The following is an 18,239-nucleotide window of genomic DNA, read 5'->3' on the forward strand; positions in this document are numbered from 1 at the left end:
AAAAAAAAAAAAAAAAAAAAAAAAAAAAAAAACAGAAAAAAAGGAATAAGGAACAGAAAGAATAAATAATATGTGGTAGATTCAAACATGATCATATATATTAGTAATTACATCAAATGTAAAAAACCTGTATTTTCTAATTAAAAGGCAGAAGTTATCTGACTGGATAAAAGGTCAAGCCTTGGGGCTGCAGTTGTAGCTCAGTGGTAGAGCAGTTAACTAGCATGTGTGAGGTACTGGGTTCAATCCTCAGCACCATATAAAAATAAACGAATAAAATAAAGGTATTGTGTCCATCTACAACTAAAAAATATAAATTCTCCCAGAAATTGACTTTAAATATAGGGACACAGAGGTTAAAAATAAAAGATTCAAAAAAATACAGAGTAGAAACATTGAAGAAGAAGAAGAAGAAGAACAAGAAGAAGAAGAAGAAGTAGTAGTAGTAGTAGTAGTAGTAGTAGTAGTAATGTTAATATTAGACAACGTAGATATCTGAAAAAGAAATATAACTGGGGGGGGAGTGACATTACATTATGATAAGAGTCAATTCATTAAGAAGACAAATTATCCTAAGTATTATACATGTAACAAAAGGTCCAATTTTTGAAGTAAAAACTGAGAGAATGTGAAGAAAAAGTTGCCATCATATGTGGAGAATTTAACATTCCTCTCTCAGTACAGTCATCTCTTTAAGGTAGAGGGGTTGGTTCTAGGAACCCCTATGGATTCCAAATCTGTGGAGCTTAAGTCCCTTATATAAAATGGTGCAGTGATTTGCATATAATATATGCACACCTTCTATATCACTTTAAATCATCCTTAGATTGCTTATAATACCTAACACAATATAAATGCTTTGTAAATAGTTAGTATACTATATTGCATAGGGAATGACTCAATTCTTTTTAGAATAGTTTTGATCTATGATGGGAGAACTGAGGACAAGAAGAACCAACTATAATTAATATGATAAGTAAAATGAATATTTGTTCAGAACAAAAATAAACAAGAGGGGGCTGGGGTTGTGGCTCAGCGGTAGAGTGCTTGCCTCGCACGTGCAGGGCCCTTGGTTCCATCCTCAGCACCACATAAAAATAAACGAAATAGAGGTATTGTGTCCAACTACAATTAAAAAATAAATATTAAAAAAAATAAACAAGAGCAAGTAAACATAACTCATTTCACCTCTTAATTTATAAAATTAAGTCTCAAATTATTAAAGGAAGGAGAGAGAATAGCTTAGATGTAATGGAGTACTGAGAACATAATATTCCAGTCTGAAATCCTGAATCATCACCAAAAATAAATGTGACTAAAATACTCACAGGTACTTCTTACCATACTAGAGAAAAGTATAAATCTTACTAAAGGATTAAGCTAGGTTACTGAGAAATGTGAGCCACAATGGCTGTTACAGAAACAATCTCTTGATTCTGTGTATTATAAATCACTATTGCAATTATTTAAATATTTAGCAACAATGGATTTATAAGTGTTTGAAAGGACAAGGAAAATAATTTTTGAAAATAATTATGTTTGCAGAGTGAAAATTGAGCTTCTAGGTGAGTATACAGAAAGTAAAACTAAATTTCCTAATTACAAAGGAAACTGCCAGTTAGATGCCAATCCCAAGTATATAAATTCAGCTTAGGAAGCAATATCCTTTATAAGTCAAAGTATAAAATACCATAATAAGAAGCAAGATATACTATCCCTTTGTATATCCATGGATTTCCTGGAATTTTCTTTAAGAAAATTTAGAAATGGACACATTAAAAAGTTAACAGAATTTTAAAATGAAACCTTTACTTTTAAAAAATCATAATTTTTTTTTTTTTTAACAAGCAACTTAATCCCCACCTCAGGGAGAAGTTCCTCCATCCTAGGGCCTATAAGGGAGCTGCTACCATTTGAATATCCATGATGCGCCTGCATTTTGCATATATTACCTCACATAATCCTCCTGAAAATGAAGGACATTTCTAATGAAGGACAGATTTATTCATTCTCAAATCATAGTTCTTCTTAGGTCTGTTTCCTTATTGGAAAAATTAAAAAAGCAGACTAACTGACTCCAAATCCAAATTTCCCTCCAGTTGTCTTTTATTGTGTGTGTGTGTGTGTGTGTGTGTGTGTGTGTGTGGTAAGGGAGAGTTGGGGACCCATCTGGTGACTGAATCCAAGGCTGCTCTACCACTGAGCTATATCCCTAGCTCTTTCTTATTTTTTGAGATAGGGTCTTGCTAAGTTGCCCAAGCTGGCCTTGAACTTGAGACCCTCCTGCCTCAGCCTCCCCAGTAGCTGGAATTACAGGTGTGAATCACTGCTCCTGGCTCCTTCCATGTTTAATAGTGCATGATTCTACATTAAAGATTTGGGTATCTATTCCTGAGAAGCATACAATTTGGTTAGGGAATTAAAGACAACAAAATAATGTCAGGTAGCAGCAAAACATACAAATAACCTTAATAAAGCAAAAATTATCCATATAACTTGAGTAGTAAATGGCTGTGAAAAATCAAATTAAACCCCAGTCCGTCAGGATGTGAGATACAGAACATGCTGGCAATTACAGGAGAGAAGGGAGGAAGAAAGTAGAGGAAGAAAGCAGGGATAGACACATAAGAGAGGGAGATTTTTATTTTTTAATTTTTCAGTACTGGAGATTGAACTCATTGACTCCTGCATAAGCATTCAACCACTAAGCTACACCCCTAGCCCTTTTTTAAAACATTTTATTTTGAGACAGGATCTCATCAAGTCACTCAGGCTGGCCTTGAACTTGTGATTGTCCTACCTCAGTCTCCCAAGTAGCCAGGATTATGGGCATACACCACTTTGCCAGGCCCTGAGGATAATTTTTTTTATTACCCAAGACTAAGCTGGTATCCAATGCAAACATGATAACTCAAGTTTCACTGGTCACTCTAGGAAAACTGAACAAATACAAAGACAGACATAAGGCACACATCTAGAGTTTAGGGAATCAAATGTTCTTCCCTTTTAGTGGAACATTTAAACGAGGTTCAGATCATAAGTCACAAAAAAATTTTCAGTTGTGAAATAAAAATCCTCCTACTTTATAATAGGATACCCTTAATATTGTCCAAGGCATGCCCAGGAAGTTCAGTAAGTGTGGCATGTCATTAAAAAGATGACAAACCATTAGCTTTAAGTCAAGGCTAGTTCTAAGGCTAAGAACTTGTATTATTCCCTCAGATTCAAGCAGGACTCCAGAGATGGAAGGAGCACTTGATACTTCATTATTTTTCTCCCTGATTTCATCCAAGTCCAGTTATTTAACCACACCTCTGACAGTCAGTTGGGTCTGGAGTCGTGGCTGAAAAAAAACAAGAGATGTCTTCGGTGTCCTCAGTCATTTAAATCAGTGATCTCAACCCTGCCCAAGCTGAGAAACACTAACCTGCCTTTTCAGAAAGAACCACACTTCAGGAGGCCCCTCCAACTAGCCAGCATGGCTTCATGCCACAAACGGGACAGCTCCCCATCTTCACTACCAGCCTGGACCACCCTCCAGATTGATCCTCTATCCCCTGCCTCTTGGTTCAGGGTGCCATTCTGCCTGAGGGCCACCTGTTGGTTTTACTAACTAGTCTGAAGCCCCTGGTTTGGCTCAATGTCCTACCCCTCCTTTTCCCTCCCTGCTCTGCCCCTCATTCAATCTTCATGGTTTGTACGGTCCCTCTATTCTGTCTCCCTCCAAACTAAGGCCTGACTTAGCCATTGTGGACTACATTCAGAGTAAGAGTACTAGGCAAACTGCCGAGGTTCACTATGTCTTAGATTCCTCATCTGTAAATCAGGTATAATAATGATAATAATGCACACATCAGATTTCATGGGAATGGCATGAGTAATAAATGAGTTATAAAGTATGTAAAACCAGGCCAACCTGGAACATAGGAAGCATTATTATTATTTCTTTTTTCTTTTCTCCAGGTCAAGTGGTAGAGAACACATTCAGTCTCTCCTGGGTATGAAGTACAATGTAACTAAAGACAGCAGCCCTGGGAACCCACTTCCAAGCTTACTTCCTGCTTACCAAATCTACTGAAACTGCTCCCACGTTTGGCTAGGATTTTATGGTAGAGCCACTTCTGGCTTTAAAAATCCTGCCTCAGCCTTCTGAGCTGCTGGGATTACAGGGATGCATGCCACTGCGCCAGGCACAATGCGACTGTTATAACAACATGCATTCTTTTCCTACTTCTCTATTCTCATCATCCTTTTGTCCAGTGTATCCACTGGTGTGGATGTAACTTATACCAATAAAAGTCACTCAAAGTGAATCCACTTGAAAAACAGGTCAAATTTTATCCATAAATAGTGAAGGGGTTGGTAAGGACTTTGAGAAAATTAAAAAGCAAACAAGTTTATTTCATCTTATAGTAAACAAAATTCAGATTATAATTATCTACTAAGTCCTCATAATAAAAAATAAATGAAACATTTTCTCTTCAGCATAATTCTCACAAAAATCATATAAAAACAAACAGGCATCCTTCCCATTGCCTCTGATTTTACAACACAATTAGGAAGAGAATCAATCGCTTTACAAAACTATTGAAGAGCTATATCCGCTTTGCCAGGAACTCTCTTAATTCTTTGGCATTCAAATTTCCTCTTTTCAATCACTGATAGTGTCCCTCTTATTAACTTGCTTTTCTTCCAACATAAACTACAACAGTCCCTCTTACCACAGAGGTCATGTTCCAAGACCCTCAGTAGATGCCTTGAAACCCCTGACAGAACCAAACTCAATATATATTGTGTTTTTCCTATACATCATGCCTGTCATTAAGTTTAGTTTATAAATTAGGCAGAGTAAAGTTAATAATAACTAATAATAAAATAGAATGATATACTGTAATGAAAGTAATGTAAATGCAGTCTTGCTCAAAATATCTTATTGTACTTTCACCTTTTCAATGAAAGGAAGGATTTCTCTTTGGTATAACTGAATTGCCAGCAAACTGACTCTTGTGTTTTGAGGTCTTTTTTGTGGGGGACTTGACCACTGAACCACATCTCCAGCTCTATTGTATTTTATTTCAAGACAGTGTCAGAGTTGCTTAGTGCCTCACTTTTGCTGAGGCTGGCTTTGAACTCGTGACTTGGGGCCATTTAAAGTAAGGGTTTCTTGAACACAAGCATTGGCATACTGATACTCCAACAGTTGATTTGGTAATAAAGATGGCTACTAAGTGACTATCCTGTGGGTAGGCTATAAAGACTATGGGTACACTGTACAAAGGATTCACATCCTATGCAGGGGGTTGGGGGTATAAGCAGGATGGCTTGAGATTTTATCACATTATTCAAAGTGGTATGCTATTTAAAATGTATGAGGTTTTCTTTCTTTTTTTTTTTCATTTAATATTGGACTATAGTTAACTATGGGTAACAGCAACCACAGACAGAGTGCCTACTCTAATTCTGTCAGATACTCATTTCTAATGTACTACAGTAACAGCCACCCTTTCCTGGAAGCACCAGTTGGGAGTAAGGTTGGGGTGACAGATGAGAGCAAATTTAAGTAATAATACCACAGACTCACAGTTCTTACCCAAAGTTCAAGAGTTTTTAATGAATACTTCTCAATTTATTATTTGCCTCTGGTCAATTTCCCAAGACCTGAGTTTTTGAGGAAGAAGATTTGCAGCTTCTTTACTCCACCATCTCTAGAAGCTGTACCTCTTCCTGACTATAGTATTTACAAGAGAATGAGAATCCACTGTGATACAGAAAAATAATAATAATGATTTTGTTGGTTGTTTTCGGTGTTATTTGAGCTACTAGGGATCAAAACCAGGAGCATTCTACCTCTGAGATAAATTTCCATCCATTTTTAAATTTTGTTTTGATATAGGATCTCACTAAGTTACTCAGGTTGGCCTAGAAATTATTAGAATTAACATAATGCCTCTTGAATTAAGGTTTAACTTTCTTTTCTTTCCTCAAAGCAACATAATGTACAAATAACAGCAAAAAACATCTTTTTCAAACAAGCCACATAAGAAAAATAAATAATAATCCTACTCTTCACTAAATCAAAGTTAATATTACATGTTTGGACAAAACAAGATTTTAGAAATTTAAAAAACTCCAACACCAAATACTAAGTCAGACAAAGAAGAGAAATCACTGTGCCTTATTACTAACTAAAAGTAAAATAACTTACCTCTATAGCAAAAATTCCTTTGTCACGCCCATATAATTTCATCTCTTCTGGAAAATGCTGGAATGCATTTATGTAGGGAATATGGCCCTCTTCAACAAATCTATATTTTTTAAAAGAAAACATTTCAGTTAGAACTCGGTATTGACTTGAACTCTTTCTGAAAGTCTCTTATTTCAAAGGGAAAGAATTAGCTAAGCATATTCTGTCTCCCACATATTTGTTAAGGATAAATCCGATGATATCTATTATTCTTTGTATCCATGTGTGAGACTATTTAGCCAATTATCTGAGTCTCTTAAAACTTCTGATGAAATAGATTTAATACATCTAGGAAATATGGGTCTTCTCTGTTAGCTTACCACCAGCCTTCCCAGCCTAGCATTCCTTAATCCTTAGTTCCTGCTCATCTTGTCAATCACTTCTTTAGGGAGACCTTCCTTGCCCCCTGTTTTCCTTATCCAACCTTCTGTCCCTAACACCTATCCCAGTGCGTGGCAGATGCTAGTCGCTGAAGGAGACCATTAAGGAAGGAACCTTGTCAGTTTGCTCACCACTGCATCCCACTGTCTGGTAAATAGCAGGAAAACGGAACTGGACGAAAAAAGCACACACATATATAAACATATATATATATAAACATACATATGTATACATATATACACATATATATTTGTTATTTATATGTATTTTTATTTATAATTCTTTCATTCATTCAACAGAAATGTATTGGGTACTGTATATCCAACACCACCCTTGACTATGGAAAGTCAGCAGTGAACAAAACAGGCAAAAATTCTTTTCCAGTGGAACTTACACTCTAGTAAAGGATGACAAGCATAAAATCAATAAAATCTACAGTATGTTAGGTAGGAGAAAGTATTAAGGAGAAAAATAAAGCCTGGCAGGAGCACAGGGAGTGGGAATGGGGGTCTTAGATGTAAGGTTCCTAAACAAGGAAACTGTTAGGGAAGTAAGGCCAGGTGAGGAATGAGCACACAAAATCCACGGCCTCAGTGCTGCTGCTGGAGCAGAGCTGGCATCCGTCACCTTCCAGCAGCTGAAGAAAGACTGGTCCAAGATTAGTTTCAAATTAAAAATGTGATTTAACTTTTTAGTTTACTGAAAATTGAGAATTAAATATTTTATGTAAAAATGGTGTTAAAGCCTCCCCCAATTAGGTTTTCATTAGTTTCTTTAGTTTACATAAAAGTATTTGTGCATAATAGTCAGTATTCATATTAATCTGGATCTACATTTTTGATCTGAAATTATTTTATATTCAAGGTGTAATGTACGCCTACCACTTTTAAAACTACCTAGAATTTCATCATGGTAATATAGTGATAATTTATTTAGTTTTCACCTCATGGGATAATACATGCTAGTACTCTGTGGACGGTTAGGAGCTGAGAGATGACTAGGAGATGGTCTGCCTACCCCCAAAAATCAGACAGCCTACAGACAAGCCAGGAAGCACACTGCCATAAGTGCCACCAGAGGGGAACACTCAGCGTCTTAGGAGCAGAGGAAAGAGAAACCTGCCCAGGAGAAGCAGACATGCACTCCCCAAGCAGATCTTGAGTGTCTGGAGTTTTAACAGTTTGTCACCATTTATAAACAGGGCTGCTCTTAGCCTCTTTCAAAAGTTTATTTTTCTTTTCAAATTTGAATTTTTATTCATTCATTCATTCATTCATTCATTCATTCATACATACTTTTGGTACTGGGGACTGACCCCAGAGGCATTTTACCACTGAGCCCCATCCCCAGTCCTTTTTTTAAGTTTTGAGACAGGGGCTCACTAAGTTGCTTAGGGCCTTGCTAAGTTACTGAAGCTAGCCTTGAACTTGCAATCCTTCTGCCTTAGCCTCCCAAGTTGCTGAAATTACAGATGTAGAAAAAACTAAGGATAGCTACTGAATCAAAATTCTGAACAATCTATTTTCCTCAGCTGTTTCTCTGGATCAACCTAGGAAGTTGAAGAGGAATTCGCACAGACTAAAATCTTCCTGTATGACTCTCCTGACCAATAGATTACTATGTTAGCCACATCCCCTGGACACTGTTTCTATTTATAATTTTACTGCACTGTTTGAAGTTTCAAACTGAAGGACTGGAAATTTAATAAACTGGTCGTTGGTTGCAGATCATGTGAGAAGCACATTAGAGCCGGGTCCTGAACTTATTCCCTCTTTCTATTCCCTTACCACCACCCTAACTCAATTACCATCTCCTGTCTTAAGTATAGCAAAAGACCATGTGGTCTCCCTGCTTTCACCCTTACTTTTATATAATCCATTTTCTACATAGCTGCCTAAATAATCTTTTTAAAAATATAAATCAGACCAGTCTCTCCTGCTGCAATCTTTCAGTGGCTTACTATCACACTTAAAAATTAGGACCATTTCCTCTTATATGTAATTTTGTATAATAATGAAGGTCTCCTTCCATTTCCATGCAATTTCCCTTCTCTCTCCCTTTCCCTCCCACCTCTCGTCCCTGTTTAATGTTAATCTTCGTGGGGGAAAAAAAAACCAAGGGAGAGAAATGAATTACAATAGATGGGGTAGAGAGAGAAGATGGGAGGGGAGGGGAGGGGGGATAGTAGAAGATAGGAAAGGCAACAGAATACAACAGACACTAGTATGGCAGTATGTAAAAACGTGGATGTGTAACCGATGTGATTCTGCAATCTGTATATGGGGTAAAAATGGGAGTTCATAATCCACTTGAATCAAATGTATGAAATATGATATGTCAAGAGCTATGTAATGTTTTGAACAACTATAATAAAAATTTTAAAAAATTTAAAAAAAAATTAGGACCAAAGTCCTAATCGGTATGGGGTCTCCTTTGGAGTGATGAGTATGTATGGGGAGTTGATAGAGAAGTGATAGCTCCACATCTTTGTGAATATAGTGGAAACCACTGAATTACATATTTTTAAAGGTTGAACCTTACAATATATAAACTATACCTCAATTTTCAAAAATCCTATTTCTTATTTGACTTATAAAGGCATGCCTATACCCTGCTTATCAAGTCTCTTGGCCTTCAAGCCTCCCATTCCTCCTTCAAATTCACTTCCTTCACTTACAAGATCCTCCTTCTGTTCCTCAATCACTGATCTTGTTTTAGGACTTGGCACTAACAACCTCTCTCTAATTGGAATGCTAGTACTTCCCATCCTCACCAGTCGGATCTACTTTCATTCAAAGTGCAGCTCAAATTATACCTTCCCTAATAACCAATCTAAGGTAGCCAAGTAGTCATTTTCCATCACATCATCTCATTTCAATCCTCTGAATCTGTTCAATCATTTTCTAGTTTATTTATGTACTTGCTCATCTGTTTTCTCCACTAGTATGAGACTTCATAAGAGCATGGACTTGCCCTACATATATGATTAACAATTGCATCTCAGGGGTCTAACTCTAGAACAATACATGAACATAGTAGATATTCAATAAGCATTTGTGGGATAAATACATGTTGGCTATTTTTTATTATTGTTGTCATTATTGCTAGGCAAGCAGGGTCCCTTGTAAGTTATCTGAAGAGTTATGAATTTAACCTAAAGACTATGCAATGATGCTAGAAGAGATTTAAATAGGGAGTGGCATGCACAATCAGTGTACAATATATGGGTGTTCTGGCCAGGGTAATAACAACTCCCTTCAAATCACAGTACTAAATTTTTTTTAAGTTTGGCCATAGTTCTCACACCTAGCATTCACAAGAATCCCTACTAGGAACAAAATTAACCAAATTATATTATTATAATGTATGCATGTACAAATATGCATACATACACACACACATATATAATCTCCTCCTCCTGGAGGGCTTATGAAAAGAGGTTATCATGCCCTACCCACCCCTACCGCCAGAGTTTCAAATTCAGAAGATCTAGAATGGGTCTAAGAATTTGCATTTCTGTAAATTCCCAGGTGATGGTGAATCTGTTGGTCAAGAAGCTACACTTGGAGAACCCGGACAGAGCTCTTTCTAGGAGAAAAGAGAACTAGGATCAAATGGTGACAGCCTCTTCTCCTATTGCTCCAAGCTCTGTTTCCAAACTTGTAAACCCCTCACAGCAAAATAAAAGCCTCCAGCCAACTAGATCAAATCTCCTTGATGGCATTTTAGAATTCCTGTTGGTAAGGAAGGAGAAGGGAAGGGAGATGAGGGAATGAAGGGGAAGAGGATCTCACGCCCATTCTTCCACCCTCATTAGATTCTTCCTGAGCAGAACTTCACATAAATATTTTCTTCAACCTCTAAGATTTTTAGGAGAGTTCTGTTACCCCATGATAAAGCATCTTGGGTGGGATGCCTAGTCCCTTTGTCCAGCTTGAAAAACATGGTTATATTTGTGGATTTGAAAGATGCTTCTGGTTATAAGGATAAAAATGAATAGGAATGATACAAGATTGCAGACAAAAAGTTGTGAAACTATTAAGTAATCCAGGTGAGGAGAGAGACAATAGGCACACAGAGAATAGAAAAAAGAATGGTTTTGAGAGTTATTTTGGAAATATAGTTGATAGGAAATAATGACTAACTATATGTAGAGAGAGGAAAGAACCAAGGATGATTCCTTGGTTTCTGCACAACAGGGTGCATGGCATTTACTAACATAGGAAACATTGGAGAAGGATTTGCATTAAGGAGACAGAAGATAAGCCTCTTTTTTAGTCCTGCTGATTTTGAGATATCATAGATACAACCAGGTAGTGTGTCCAGGAGGCAGCTGTATAGATGAATATATGGGTCTGGCCCTCAGTAGACAAGTCCGGGCTGGAGATATAAATTTGGGAGTCATCAGCATATAGATGGTAATTAAAGCCTTGGGAGAAGATGACATCACCCAACGAGGGCATACAAAGCATGATGAGGTTTTCAACTTAAGAGTAAAATTCACTGATTCATGGGCTATCTGCATGCTGAGTTAATCACACCTGGGAAAAGCCTTGTTATTTGGTTGATGTGGCCAAATTCAAAGGCACTACCATTATTTACTGGAAACATTCTATTTAATAAAAGGCACTAGTGCCAATGATGATGGTGATGACAACAATGATGGTGATGATGAAAACAAAAACAACATGACAGCACTGGGTTCTCACTGCGTGCCAGACACTGTTCTAAGTCCTTCTCAGGTAGACTAATTGCTGAAAGTAGTTACAACCCTATGAGGTAGTTATTATTATTAGCCTCACTTTACCAGTGAGGAAACTGAGCAGAGAGAAGTTAAGTCACTTACATAAGGTCACATAATAAGTGGCAGTGTCAGGAGTCTGGTTCCAAGTCTGTGCTGTTATAAACACCCTACACACTGACTAAACCCAAATATTATTATTCAGAACACATAAAAAAGAAAAAAATTAACATATTAATGATTTTGACATACTTATTGAGAAATTCTTACACTAATTTACTCAATTCATTAACATAAAATCCACAGGCCATTGGAAAATGTAAATGCCTACTCTCTGTATTAACAGGTTCTTCCCATAGCTTTGTTTTCAACTTTTCTTAATAAACAAACAGATAACCTCTATTTTAGCTCTCACAACAACAACACACATTTTTGTGTAACTACTAATAACTAGTTTGTTAATGTAAAGATCATCTGTTCATCTTTTCTTAGAAAATACTTAATACTACTATTCAGGTATTTTAATGTCATTTTTTTCTCTTCAAAGTATTTTATTTTAGATAATTAATTTTCCAGTATCTCATATGAGGAAAAATCTATCATTTCCACTATGTAAATAAGAAAACCTTCCAGGCATGGTGGCGCATGCCTGTAATCCCAGCGACTCAAGAGGCTGAGGCAAGGATTGCAAGTCAAGAGGCCAGCCTGGGCAACTTACCAAGTCCCTATCTCCAAATAAAAAATAAAAAGGGCCAGAGGTGTAGCTCAGTGGCAAAGCACCCTGGGCTCAATCCCTAGTACTGCAAAGAAAAAAGAAAAAAAAACAAAAGATGAATTACTAGTCTAGGGGAGAGTAAACTTCAGAATCAAAACCCCAAATCTAGTCCCTCCTCAAAAAATTTCAAATATTCAAATGCATGAATAATTGACATCGATATTATTACATGATAAGTTCAGCTTACCTCAAAAGATCAGAAAGAGTAATTGTTTCTCTCTGCCAAAGTAAGGACAGATAGCAGAAGGCAAGTGTCCTCGGCACAGTCATCTTCACAACTCCTTTTTCCTTTCGTTCTGAATATTCAACTCCGTCAAGAGATCCAGAACAGACAGATGCTGATTCTTAGGAGATTAAGCAAGAGTTTTTAAAATATAAGTTAACTAATTTGGAATAAAAAATCAAAAAGGCATTTTAAATATCCTAAAATGAAGTTATAATTGATAATCTTTACAAAGATCAATTTGACAATAAAAAGCAATCAAAGGTTAGAAGAAAATCAGCCAAAAATGTAATTGAGGTCAGGCGCAATGGTATAATCCCAGCTACTTGGGAAGCTGAGGCAAGAGGATCACAAGTCCAAGACCAACCGGGGCAACTTAGTAAAACCCTGTCTCAAAAAAGAAAACAAAAAGGGAGGGAGGGGCTGGGTCTAAGGGTACAACTCAGCAGCAGTGAGCTTGCCTAGCATTCAAAAGGCCCTGGATTAAATTCTTAGTATATGATTTTTAAAATAAATAAAAGGATGAACAATAACAAAGCAAAGAAAAAATGTGTAACTCCTTTAATTCAGGCCTCAAATTGCATGTCCTCTTCTCAGAGATACCTTCCCAAACTCTTGAGCTAAAGCAGTACCTCCTCCCATCCCATCCTCCAGGTACCCTCCACCACATACATTACTGTGTCTTTATCCTTCATTAAGCAAATACTTATTCATCTCGTTGTTTGTTTCTCAGGAAATGCCTCTCTCTGAACTTACATTTTAGTAATGGGAGACAGACCAATAAACAAAAAAGGCAACTGACAGACGGTGGTGCTATATAGGAAAATAGCCACGCAGGGCCTACCTTGATGGGAAGGGAGGAGATGTGCAATTTTATGCTGGTGGTCAGAGAGATCTCTTTGAGAAGATGACATCTGATCAGAGACCCACCTGAATTCAGAGAAGAGACTAAGGCTCTCAGGAGGAACAACAAGTGCCTCAGCAGGAGCAAGCATGCAAGAACAGTGGGGAGAGGCATCAGTCACTAGGGAAAGTGGGAAGAGATAAAAGCTGAGAGAGAAAAAACTAGTAGGTAGGGCCTTGTTGGCCATGATTTGTATGTTGAGTTTTATTCTAAGTATGATAAGTTTCTGGAGAGTTTTAAACATAGGAGCAACATGATCTCATTTCCGTACTGGAAAGGTCACTCTGTCTGCTATATGGAGTTACAGGAGGGCAGGAATAGGAACTGGTCATTCTCCTAGGAGGAGGATGGCAGAGACTGGGCTTAAGCACTTGCAGATGGTAAGAGTGGCTGATTCTAGATCAATTCTGAAAGCAGAGTCAAAAGGACTTGGTAATAGACTGAATGTAGGGTTCATGAGAGAGAAGGAGAAGACAAGTTATGAATCTAAGGTGTTTGGCCTGAGCAACAAAATGAAGATCCCATTTACTGAGATAAGGGAGATGGCAAAGAGATTTGACAAGAGAAATCAAGATAGAATTGCAATGTTCAGTGTGAGATCTTCAATAGTAAGTAGGCAGGTGAATATAAACCTAGTATAGAGGAGAGACTAAAGATAGGGAATGTTTTACTTTCAGGATATGACCGGTGGTTGATCAAGCCATAGTATTAGTGGATGTCACCTAAAGGGTGAGGGTAGAGAAGCAGGGCTAGGAATGGCTCTAAGAAACTCCAAGTTTCCTTGAACAGAAACTCTGAAAATAATTTTTCAAAAACCCCTTTTTCAAATTCTATAAATTCTTCTTTCAGAGAACTTATCAGTAACCAAACATTTTATGTGTGCATTTATTATCTATCTCTTCTTACTATACTATAAACACCTCAAAGGCAGATAGTTTTGCTGACCATTCTGTCCCCAGAGCCCAGAACAATTCCCATAACAGAGTAGGAACCAAAAAAATATTCAGCAACAAACTGTTCAACACCTCTAAGATTCTGTCCTAAAGAAATGGTCTCAGAAACATGCAAATGTTTGCCAAGCACCTGTAATCCCAGGGACTCAGGAGGCTGAGGCAGGAACATCCCAAGACAGAGAACAGCCTTAGCAACTTAGTGAGGCTATAAGCAACTCAGAAAGACCCTGTCTCAAAATAAGAAATAAAAAGGTTTGGGGATATAACTCAATGGTAAAGTGCCCCTGGATTCAATCCCCAGTACCAAAAAAAAAAAAAAAAAACCCAAACACACACAGATTTAAAGTGAAGGAATATTGTGCAGCACTACTAATAATATGAAAAAATTTAGAACAACCTAAGCACCAAGAATAGAAACTTAATTAAGTAATTCCACACAATTGTATACTCCATAATAATTTCCACAATGCTTTAGCTCAGCAGTTCTCAAAGTACAGTCCCTGAAACAGTAGCATCAGTGTCATCTGAGAACTTAACAGAAACTTAAATTACTGTATTTTAAAAAGCTCTCCAGAAGATTCTGTCAAATGCCAACATTTGAGGACCACTGCTTTAAAAGAAGTAGAATGCAGATTTCCCCCAAATACTTACTGTTTTATACACACACACACACACACACACACATACTTTTCATATAGTCCTCTCATCATGTAAGGACCTCCAGTTAAGATGGCAGATTAAAAATACTTTAGCTTCTGCTCTCTCCCACTACAACAATTAGTAATTGTTAAAACTATAAAAATCCAAGAACAAATAACATGGAAAAGGAGATAACAGCAATAAATAGAAGCTGGAAAGCATATGGCTAGGTAAGGACTGCCTTGGCAGTTAGTGAAAATTAGATCCAAAGTGAGCAGCAGAAAGGCCAAAAGGCAATCTAATTTTTCACCAGAGATCCCTAAAGGTGGCTCAGGAATTGATTAAATTAGATACCCCCAGAAACTGGATGAGGGCAGGGATAACACCAGGAGGACTGCTTGAAAGTCTTGATTTAAAAACAGTTAAGGCTCGGGGATGCAGCTCTTGGCTACAGTGGTACAGCACTTGTCCAGCATTCAGGAGGCCCTGGCTTCAGCCCCATTTAACAATAAATGCAAAGAAGGGAAGGAGGAAGATGCCCACACACCCAGATTCTTAACCCAACTCTATACAGCCATGTGACTGCCCCTCCCCAATCTTGGCATAAAATTGGAAGTCTCTCCTCTACAGAGTAAAATAAAGGGTCTCTAGAATAAGGTAAGTCACCAACATTGCATGGTGGAAAATGAAAAAAGGAGAATTAAGTGAAAGTCCATGTGCTGAGTACTGTAACAAACTCCCATCCCCCTCCAGGCTGCTTCTTGTCCAGTTCCCAGAACATTGATTGCCAGGATTATACACTTGCTAAAGAGAAGACTCAAAGAGATTTCTCTGGGGAATCTGATCAACATGTTGGGGGTGGGGTAAATGGGTGGAGATTTAAAGATAACAATGGAGGTTCACTAAGAAAATAACCCATCTAGATCACCCCTGTCAACAGAGCTGACAAGACTCACCACATGCACAAAACTTTCGTGTGTGTCTCTCTTTCTGGACTGTTTTTATTTGTATTGGTGCTGAGCATCAAAATCAGGGCCTCTACTGATCAAAATCTCCTCAGCTCTTTTGTTTCCTCCATTCTTTTTTATTTCTATTTTTTTTTTAAATTTGTAGTTTGACACAAATCCTTTATTTCTTTACTTTTCTGTGATGCTGGGGATTGAACCTAGTACCTAGCTCGTGCTAGGCAAGCGCTCTACCACTGCACCACAACCCCAGCCCCTCCTCCATTTTTAACTAAGAGCCACCATAGATTCACTAAAAATCTGAAGAACGTCTCTATCATAAAAAAAAAGGAGTGAAAATAATCAAATCAGAGAGAAAATCATTAATATCCTCTGTGAAATAAGAAAAGGTGCTCCACAAAAAAAAGAGGAAATAAACCAGGAAAAAAGATTAAGTGAAATCCAGAAAATAAGAAAATCAACAAAAGAGAAGTGACAGAATCGCAGGATGGTAGTAAAAGAGATTCCAAAGTTGGCCAGGCCATAGGTCTTGGGACAGATGCTGGAGAGAATTCTTTCAGAATATAAAATTAATACAACATTTAAGGTAAAGAGGAGATTTTTAAGAACTGAGAGAAGGTATAAAGACACATTAGTAATAAATTATAGATTAGTACAAAAAGAAAAAATTATAAATTAGTAATAAATAGAAAAGTAATCAAATAACAATAATTAACTTAAGGAATATTAAAGGATACACAGAAAAATCATAGTAAGCTATATGTTTCAGTTCTGAATAGCATTTTTACATTTATAATCATTTAGGCACTAAATACTGATCTAGTTTAAAAAAAAAAAAGTATAATTGGATTGGCAAGATGGAGAATGAGAAATACAGAATCATGTTCTGGGGATGATCTGGGGAAGAGAGGCAGCAGGGATGTATGAAAGAGCTAAGACTCCATCTTCCACAATTGGGAATTCAATAGCTAACGTCCCAACCAGAAATTAAGATAATACTTGAGGCATGTGATTTGGAGATATAGACGTTACAAAAAATTGAAAACAGTGTCTCTTGGGAAAAGAACATTCAGGGGGATGGTGAACTACACATCCAAACAACATTTGTTGTTGCTGTTTTTGCAATTTTTCATAACAAGATTTGGAAATGATCTGAATGACACACTGTAGAATTTTAATTAAGAATTTAAAGAAAGGGGCTGGGATTGTGGCTCAGCAATAGAGCACTTGCCTAGCATGTGGGAGGCCCTGGGTTCGATCCTCAGCACCACATAAAAGTAAATAAATAAAATAAAGGTATTGTGTCCAACTACAACTAAAAAATAAATACTTTAAAAAACGAATTTAAAGAAAGCAGAAACAGTTTACAATTTTGCAAAAACAAAACAAAAATCTTTCCCTTTCCCTATATATACATGAAGAAAGAACTTCTAGATGATCAACCACAGCAGTAGTGGTTATTTCTGGGTGGTTCAAAAAACCAGTGATCTTATTTATTTATTTATTTTTTTAAGAGAGACAGAGAGAGAATTTTTTTAGTATTTTTTTTTTTTTTTAGTTTTCGGCAGACACAACATCTTTGTATGTGGTGCTGAGGATCGAACCCGGGCCGCACGCACGCCAGGCGAGCGCGCTACTGCTGGAGCCACATCCCCAGCCCCTGATTTTATTTTCTTTGCGACTATCTTCATCTAATAGTTCTGTATTGAGGTGCATTCATGAATTTAGCATAAAACCTAACAGGTCTAAAGATCATCATCTACTAAAAACACAAACAAAAAATCCTTAACAAAGGTAAACAAAACAATCGTGATGCTTTAAAAGTAATCAACGTCTTCTTTTAAAAGGCTTGCATGGTTTTAGAGTCACAGTATGTATGAGACTAATGAGTTTAAGGTTGCCTGAAAACACGAAGAAAATTCCAAAGAGTCATTGCTGTCCAATCATCCTCTGATTCTAACACTTGACTTATTTGGACACAAAAACTAACTTATCTGACATCTGTGTCACTGTGCAGTCCAGCAAGACATGGAGATATGCTGGCTGATAACAATTTTTAACCTTTGGCAAGTAAAGGTTTGCAAAGAAACAGTCCATACAAGAAATATTTTGTTTCAAGCTGGGGCTATGGCTCAGTGGTAAAGTACTTGCCTAGCATGGGTGAGGCACTGGGTTCGATCCTCAGCACCACATAAAAATAAAGAAAGAAAGAAATATTTTGTTTCAAATTTTATATTACCACTGTAAGCTCAAGATTTCAATAAACAGGGCTGGGGATGTGGCTCAAGCGGTAGCGTGCTCGCCTGGCATGCGTGCAGCCCGGGTTCAATCCTCAGCACCACATACAAACAAAGATGTTGTGTCTGCCAAAAAACTAAAAAATAAATATTAAAATTAAAAAAAAAAAAAGATTT

At 37.2% G+C, this 18,239-nt stretch overlaps 1 protein-coding gene across 2 annotated transcripts in view; it reads right to left on the reverse strand.

Annotated features, from left to right (window-relative positions):
- Taf1b (TATA-box binding protein associated factor, RNA polymerase I subunit B) overlaps window positions 1–18,239 on the reverse strand; it is a 75,461-nt gene that overhangs the window by 42,264 nt on the left and 14,958 nt on the right. For both annotated transcript variants that reach the window (XM_048804826.1, XM_048804825.1), the window contains 2 exons: window positions 12,329–12,485; window positions 6,206–6,305 (listed from right to left, as the gene is read on the reverse strand). In XM_048804826.1, the coding sequence (XP_048660783.1) occupies window positions 6,206–6,305; window positions 12,329–12,411 (183 nt within the window). In that variant the 5' untranslated portion in view covers window positions 12,412–12,485. The remainder of the gene's footprint in view (window positions 1–6,205; window positions 6,306–12,328; window positions 12,486–18,239) is intronic.

This window comes from Marmota marmota, unplaced genomic scaffold, assembly GCF_001458135.2.
Source record: "Marmota marmota marmota unplaced genomic scaffold, marMar, whole genome shotgun sequence".
NCBI classification, from domain to species: domain Eukaryota; kingdom Metazoa; phylum Chordata; class Mammalia; order Rodentia; family Sciuridae; genus Marmota; species Marmota marmota.